The 8,091-nt window shown below is 30.7% G+C and overlaps 1 protein-coding gene across 1 annotated transcript; it reads left to right on the top strand.

Moving 5' to 3' along the window:
* Positions 1-948: 948 nt before the first annotated feature.
* On the top strand, positions 949-6,342 carry LOC117910594 (glucan endo-1,3-beta-glucosidase, basic isoform-like). Its single transcript, XM_034824686.1, has 2 exons — positions 949-1,159; positions 5,399-6,342. The coding sequence occupies exons 1-2, from the start codon at positions 949-951 to the stop codon at positions 6,340-6,342; spliced, it is 1,155 nt and encodes a 384-aa protein (XP_034680577.1).
* The last annotated feature ends 1,749 nt before the right edge of the window (positions 6,343-8,091 follow it).

Raw genomic sequence — 8,091 nt, 5'->3', positions numbered from 1 at the left:
AGAATATTTTTCTGTTTTCTAGAACAAAAAATATAAAAAACGCTTTTGATAACCAAAAATTGTTTTCTATTTTCTATTTTCTATTTTCTATTATTAAGAATAAAAAAATATGATATTTTCAAAAAACATCTTTTAGTTATTTCCATTTGTTGTACTGTTTTAAGAAATAATTTATACAATCATGTAAAATAATTAAAAATAAAACACTAGATATAAAAATTATTTTTAAAATATATTTAAAAATACTAAACACAAATTAAAAATATTTTAAGTTTTCAAATAGAATTTTATTCTACAAAAATCAAATAAAAATTTTTAAAAAAATTATTCTCAAATTAAAACTATTTTTTAGAATTGTTTTAAAAAAATAGTTATCAAACAATCACTTAATGTCTTTACATATTTTTTATGATTTCATTTAGTTTTGACTTTTTAAAATAGTTTTTTTTTTTTTATAAAAATGAAGCATCCTATTTTTAAGTTTTCAATTTATTTTTAATAAGAATTTTCTAAAAAAACGCAGAAAGAAAAAATAGAAAAAAAAAACTGTTTTCACACATATATCGCTGCAAGCCTGCAACGCTGCAAGCAAACATGGCATAATTAAACTATTGAACATGACATTTTGCAATTGATTCTTGGGTGGATATAATAGAATTTTGACCAATGGAAAGTGTGACTTGTGTCTTATGATCATACCAACTGTATGGGAGACATGCGTCGTACCTAATACCTATGAGGTAACATGCACAACTCTGACAAAAGAAGCCACTTCTGTTGAATATCTTGATTACTTGTTCTTGAAGCTTTAATTTGCTTCAAAATCCAATGCTTCTGCTCAGGCATGGGATTCCAAGACTCACAAATATCATTCTGATCACGAGCAGCATGGGTTAAATCTGGGGATTAGGCGGCGGCTGCTGTTTGGGAATTCTACACACAAGATACATGTCGATTGCAATGAGGATTCCTGCGTCGGAATTAAGCTGGGTCCTGGAATGGGAAGCTATAAAAGGAGAGAAGGGACGAAAAAAAATAGGTAAGAGGAGTGGTTCGGCAGCTGGGAAGGTGTATTGTGGGAGAACCGAGAAGCTTTTGGCTTCTGAAGGCTCAAGGGGAAAACTAAAAGAAGTCACTGCCGTGGAAATGAAAAGTTTTGGTACAACCTGATCATTTCCATCTTTTAATTTTGGGAAAATTGTGTTTTGATGGGGTGATTTGGTAAATATATATTTTTCAGAACCCAATTTTATAAAATCTGGAAACTAGCTTTTAATGTGAAAATTATATTTTTTTTGTGCACTCTGAGCCGGCTCAATTTTTTTGTGCCGAGATTGCCCCTTTTTTTTTCTTTTTTTCCTCCCGCGCCTCTCCCTCCCTCCGCAGTGAAACCGGCCGGCCGGCATCATCATCGGCTGCGCAATCTCCCCCTCTCTCCTTTTCCCTTCCCTCTTTCTCCTCTTCCTTCTCTTTCGACATCACTAAGAGAGAAGAAGGCGGTGGCAATGGTAGAGAACCAGGGCCGGAGGGAAGAAGGCGCGACTGATTGCCATTGACGGCGGCGGCGGCGGCGGCGGAAGCAAAAAAAAATCCCCATTTGATCCCCAAGAAAATCCAACCCCCATTCGATTTCCGGGAAAATTCATTCTCGTTTGATTTCCAAGAAAATCCATGGAAAACCAAAAAAATTGCTTTTTTTTTTGCTCCCTGTGTTTTCTGGATCTGTTCTAGGGGTCTTTTTGCTTTTGTGCCATTAGATTTAAATTTCACGAACCCTAAATCCACGATTTCGGGGAAAATTCATCTTCGTTTGATTTCCCAGAAAATCCATACTAAACCCCCAAGAAAAACCAAAAAAATTATTTTTTTTTTTGCTCCCTGTGTTTTCTGGATCTGTTCTAGGGGTCCCTTTGCTTTTGTGCCATTGGATTTAAATTTCACGAACCCTAAATCCACAATTTGGAATTTTTTTTTGCTCCCTGTGTTTTTTGGATCTGTTCTAGGGTCTCTTTGCTTTTGTGCCTTTGGATTTAAATTTCACGAACCCTAAATGCACGATTTTTGAGCCAGGTTGAAAAACACAACCTTTGCCTGCCGGCCGGTGATGACGCCGGCCGACCAGTTTCACTGGAGAGGGAGGGAGATGCGCGGAAGGAAAAAAAGAAAAAAAAAAGGGCAATCTCGGCACAAAAAACTTGAGCCGGCTCAGAGTGCACAAAAAAAATATAATTTTCACATTAAAAGCTAGTTTCCAGATTTTATAAAATTGGGTTCTGAAAAATATATATTTACCAAATCACCCCATCAAAACACAATTTTCCCTATTTTTTAGTTAGTTAATTGAACATTAAAATTGTCCCAATCTTCATTTAAAACTGTATCAATCTTTTTAGCAGAGACCGATCATTTTCAAAGCAGGTGCCCACGTTGGAGGGATTTTTTTCAATAGTCCGGTAATTTAAAAAAGTTATGCTTAAATTATTGTAGTAGAAGAAGTTATTACAAATATAGGATAGTTTTTGCCACATAGGAGAGAGGATTTGCCACATAGAAGAGAGGAGAGAGGAGAGAGGAGAGAGGGTGAACGGATAAATTTTTTTTAAAACCAAAATCATTTTTTCAAATTTCAAAAGTCAAAAGGGAAATCGTCTCTTCAAAAGACGAGTTCCATGAAAAAAAAAAATTTAGTATTTAAAAAAATTCCCCATTTACAAGGGAACTCGTCTCTTGAAGAGACGAGTTTCATGAAAATATATATATATATATATATATATTAAAATAAATTCCCAAATTATTATTTAAAAAAAAAAAAAAACAATTCCTTGAGGAACTCGTCCCAGACGAGTTCCCATGGGAAAAAAAACAATTTTTTTTTAAAAAAAATTCTCAAAAATTCCTCAACGGAACTCGTCCCTTCAAGAGACGAGTTCCATGAAAATATATATATATATATATATATATATATATTAAAAAAATTCCCAAATTATTATTTTAAAAAAAAAAAACACAATTCCTCAAGGGAATCTCTTCAAGAGACGAGAAAATAAAAATATTTGTTTTAAAAAAAATTCTCAAATTAAAAAAAAAAAATTAAAGAGACGAGTTCCATAAATATATATATATATATATTTATTTAAAAAAAAATTCCCAAATTATTATTTAAAAAAAAAAAAAAAAACAATTCCTCAGAACTCGTCTCTTGAAGAGACGAGTTCCCATGGAAAAAAAAATTTTTTTGCTTTAAAAAATATTTTTTTTATAAAAAAATTCCACAAGGGAAAGTTCCCATGGGAAATTTTTTTTTTAAAAAAATACCCAAATTATAATTTAAAAAAAAAAAACAATTCCTCAAGGGAACTCGTCTCTTCAAGAGACGAGTTCCCATGGGAGAAAAAATATTTAAAAAAAAAGTTCCCAAATTAAAAAAAAAAAAAAAAAAAAAAAATCCTCAAGGGAACTCGTCTCTTGAAAAGAGAGTTCCCATGGAAAATATATATATATATATATATATATATATATATATATATATATAGAAAAAGTTCCCAATATTTATATATTTTTTTAAAAATTCCCAAATTATTATTTAAAAAAAAAAAACAAACAATTCCTCAAGGGAACTCGTCTCTTGAAGAGACTAGTTCCCATAAAAAAAATATATTTATTTTTTTAAAAAAATCCCAAATTATAAAAAAATATATTAAAAAAAAAAAATTCCTCAGCGTAACTCGTCTCTTAAAGAGACGAGTTTCCATAAAAAAAATAAAAAAAAAATTCCTCAAGGGAACTCGTCTCTTCAAGAGACGAGGTCCCATGAAAAAAATATATATATATATATTTTTTTTAAATTCCCAAATTATAAAAAAAAAATCCCAAATTAAAAAAAAAAATTCGTCAAGGGAATTCATCTCTTCACATGAAAAAAAATTAATATATTTTTTTTAAAAAATCCCAAATATAAAAAAATTTCAAAAGGGAAATCGTCTCTTAAGAGACGAGTTCCCTTGAGGAATTTTTTTTATGGGAACCCGTCTCTTGAAAAGACGAGTTACGTTGAGGAATTTTTTTTTTTAATATATTTTTTTTATAATTTGTTATTTTTTTTAAAAAAATAAATATATTTTTTAATAATAATTTGGGAATTGTTTTTTTTTTTTAATAATAATTTGGGATTTTTTTTAAAAATATATATATAATGAACCCTTGAGGATTTTTTTTTTTTTTTAATTTGGGAATTTTTAAAAAAATTATTTTTTTTTTAAAAAAAAATATTTTTCTCCCATGGGAACTCGTCTCTTGAAGAGATGAGTTCCCTTGAGGAATTGTTTTTTTTTTTTTTTTTTTTTTTTTTTTTTTTTAAATTTGGGTATTTTTTTTTTTTTAAAAAAAAATTTTCCCATGGGAACTCGTCTCTTCAAGAGACAAGTTCCCTTGACGAATTATTTTTTTTTTTAATTTGGGTATTTTTTTTCCCATGGGAACTCGTCTCTTGAAGAGACGAGTTCCCTTGTGGAATTGTTTTTTTTTTAATTTGGGAATATTTTTTTTAAAAAAATATTTTTTAAAAAATATATATATTTTTTCCCATGGGAACTCGTCTCTTCAAGAGACGAGTTCCCTTGAGGAATTGTTTTTTTTTTTTTTTTTTTTTTTTTTTTTTTTTTTAATTTGGGTATTTTTTTTCCCACGGGAACTCGTCTCAGACGAGTTCCCTTGTGGAATTGTTTTTTTTTTTTTTTTTAATTTGGGAATTTTTTTTCCCATGGGAACTCGTCTCTTGAAAAGATGAGTTCCCTTGAGGAATTGTTTTTTTTTAAAATAATAATTTGGGAATTTTTTTATTATTATTTTTTAAAATTTGATAATTTTTTTTTAAAAAAAATATTTTTATTTTCTCGTCTCTTGAAGAGATTCCCTTGAGGAATTGTTTTTTTTTTTTTTTTTTAAATAATAATTTGGGAACTTTTTTTAAAAAATATATATATTTTTTTTCATGGAACTGGTCTCTTGAAGAGACGAGTTCCGTTGAGGAATTGTTTTTTTTTTTTTTTTTAAATAATAATTTGGGAATTTTTTAAAAAATATAAATATATATTTTTTTTTCATGGAACTCGTCTCTTCAAGAGACGAGTTCCCTTGTAAATGGGGAATTTTTTTAAATATTAAATTTTTTTTTTCATGGAACTCGTCTCTTAAAGAGACGATTTCCCTTTTGACTTTTGAAATTTGAAAAGATGATTTTGGTTTAAAAAAAAAATTATCCGTTCACCCTCTCTCCTCTTTCCTCTCTCCTAAGTGGCAAATCCTCTCTCCTAGGTGGCAAAAACTATCGTATATTTGTAATAACTTCTTCTACTACAATAATTTAAGCATAACTTTTTTAAATTACCGTACTATTGAGAAAAATCCCACGTTGGAGTTTGCTACGGATCACTGGGGGACAACTTACCACCACCCCACGAAGTTATACATCTCTACAAACACAACAACATCCCAAGAATGCGGATTTACTCTCCCCTCCCACATGTCCTCCAAGCCCTCAGAGGCTCTAATATCGAGGTCATGGTTGGTGTAGCAAACGAAGATCTTTGCCACATTGCTACCAACATGGCCAACGCATATTCTTGGGTCCACAACAACATTAGAAACTATGCCAAAGTCAATTTTCGATACATAGCTGTTGGCAATGAAATACATCCTCCCGCATGGGAAGCAAATCATCTCCTGGGGGCCATGAAAAACATTCATCGGGCAATTTCAGAGGCTGGACTTGGCAACCAAATCAAGGTCTCAACCCCCTTCAGCACCGAGATCCTTGGAGAATCCTACCCTCCATCCAAAGGTTCCTTCAAACCCCATATGGGATCATTCATTAATCCAATCATCCGATTCCTAGTGGACACCCATGCCCCATTTTTCCTGAACATGTATACCTATTTCAGTTACATTGGCAGCCCTCATCTCATCAGTCTGGAATATGCTCTCTTCACATCTCCCGGAGTAGTGGTGCATGATGGGCAGTTTGGGTACCAAAACATATTTGATGCAGTACTGGATGCTGCTTACTCAGCTCTGGAGAAGGCTGGTGGGGGTTCTTTGGAGATTGTTGTGGCTGAGACTGGTTGGCCATCGGCTGGTGGGTTGGCTTCGACAGTCGAGAATGCTAGGACTTACAACACAAATTTGCTTCGGCACGTGAAGGGAGGAACTCCCAAGAGGCCTGGAAAACCTATACAAACTTACTTATTTTCCATGTTTAATGAGAATAAGAAAGAACCGGCGTTCGAGAAACATTGGGGCCTCTTTTATCCAAATAAACAGCCTGTATACCATACTCGAAATTGAGTGCAGCAAAGGGCATGGTTAACTATATATTATCCTAAATAAGGGCTCATGAGTGATGAGCTGCCGCGTGCCGTATGCCGCATCAAAAAGTGTCATGCAGAGCTTTATATGCTTTACTGTAAAAGCGCCTTAGAAAGGCTAGCATGTTTAATAAAATAGTATAGTGCTTTTATCATACATCCTTATATGCCAATCTCTTCCCTGATTGGCTGATTCCTATCCATATTGATGTGAAGTTGTTTTAGAAATTTCCTTAATTCAGTTTTTGCATATATCTGACTTCATATGGAGACATTTAACACCTTCCCATTTTTATTTTTTACTTTTTTGAGCCCAAGTCTACTCTATATATATACCAATTATTTGAAATATTTAAGGATTAATAGGTTAAAAATGGATGAAAAGATCTTAAATTTGTAAAATTAATCTCTTTAATTCTTGAACTTGAAGTGTAACCCAATTTTAACATAAATACCTTAAAACACTTTTATTATTTATATATGTATTTTTATGAGAAAATATAAGGATATTTTTGTCCCAAATAGATCATTTTTAGGTTAAAAAATGGTGAAAGAATAGTTTTACAAAGTAGGAAATATTTCATTATTGATTATCCAAGATTTCACATGATAAGTAAGATATGAACCTACAAGATTTTTTGACTTGTCTATTACGTAGCTTTCTTGCAAGTGTTGATTTTTTGTCTCAGAGTCATGCTTAAGTGCTATTTTGATTTTTAATATCAAGTTTTGTGTGGTAGGTAGATTTGATAATTATTTTTAAAAATAAATTTTAAAATTTATTATTTAATATTTTATAAAACAAAAATTTATTTACAATCATAGAATACTTTTAACCTATTGTTAATATTTTTAAATATAATTTGGAAATATTTTTTATATTTAATTAATATTTTATTTTTAATCATTTTAATTTGATATAATTACTTTTAAAATAATTCTTAAAAAATAAGTAAAAACAATTAAAAATAACTAAAAAAATATATCTCAAAATATTATATTTTATATTTTTAAGAACAAAAAATAAATAATAATTTTCTAGTTGTAAAGTATGTTTTTATTGTTTTTTTTTTATAAAAAAATAAAAATTATTCTTAAAAAAAGTTGTGAAACATAAACTTAAAAAACAAAACTTTGGCGCATTTCTAAATCTTTTTTATGTTTCATTCTAATTTAAATTATTCCACTCCATAATCGAAAAGAACCAATTTTATTATCACTCATCTCAATATCAATATTTAAGAACTTTCTAATAAAATCATCCTTATCCGGAAATCAAATTGGATTTTGGAGTTTTATTTGTCAGTTGTCACACCATGATTTGCGCTCGTCACCAAGTGCAGCCAGTTGGCTCAAGTCCCACTCCAAGCCTATCAAGATAGACTAAGTCATTGAACCAATTGTAATTTGATAAATTTATGATACCCACTTCTTAAAGCTTCAAATTTCCACATACCATCACTCAAATCCAACGGCCTGGAAAATGTTTTCCATCAACTCACATTGTTTGTTAAAGAGTGGACAAGGGGAATTTCCACATGGATAGTGACTTCTTGTGCTGCCCATGTGCAAATTAATTGTCCATTGTGTTTTAGGCATATTAAATGTGGATATAAAATATCAATAATCTTGTTTGAAATAGGGGCAATGATATGGTTTGGCAATTGGCATTTTATGTGGCTAATGTTTTGGTCTTGGTCATCACCCTCTCCACGCTTGCATTTAGGAA

The sequence above is a fragment of the Vitis riparia genome, unplaced genomic scaffold, assembly GCF_004353265.1.
Source record: "Vitis riparia cultivar Riparia Gloire de Montpellier isolate 1030 unplaced genomic scaffold, EGFV_Vit.rip_1.0 scaffold785_pilon_pilon, whole genome shotgun sequence".
NCBI lineage: Eukaryota > Viridiplantae > Streptophyta > Magnoliopsida > Vitales > Vitaceae > Vitis > Vitis riparia.
The sequence above is the reverse complement of the archived record's forward strand: the minus strand, read 5'-3'. Positions and strand labels throughout refer to the sequence as shown.

Coding starts and splice junctions, on each gene's coding strand:
- LOC117910594 (XM_034824686.1), top strand. CDS start 949: ATGTCGATTGCAATGAGGATTCCTGCGTCGGAATTAAGCTGGGTCCTG. Junction 1,160..5,398: donor CGTGGAAATGAAAAGTTTTG/GTACAACCTGAT, acceptor CGTACTATTGAG/AAAAATCCCACGTTGGAGTT.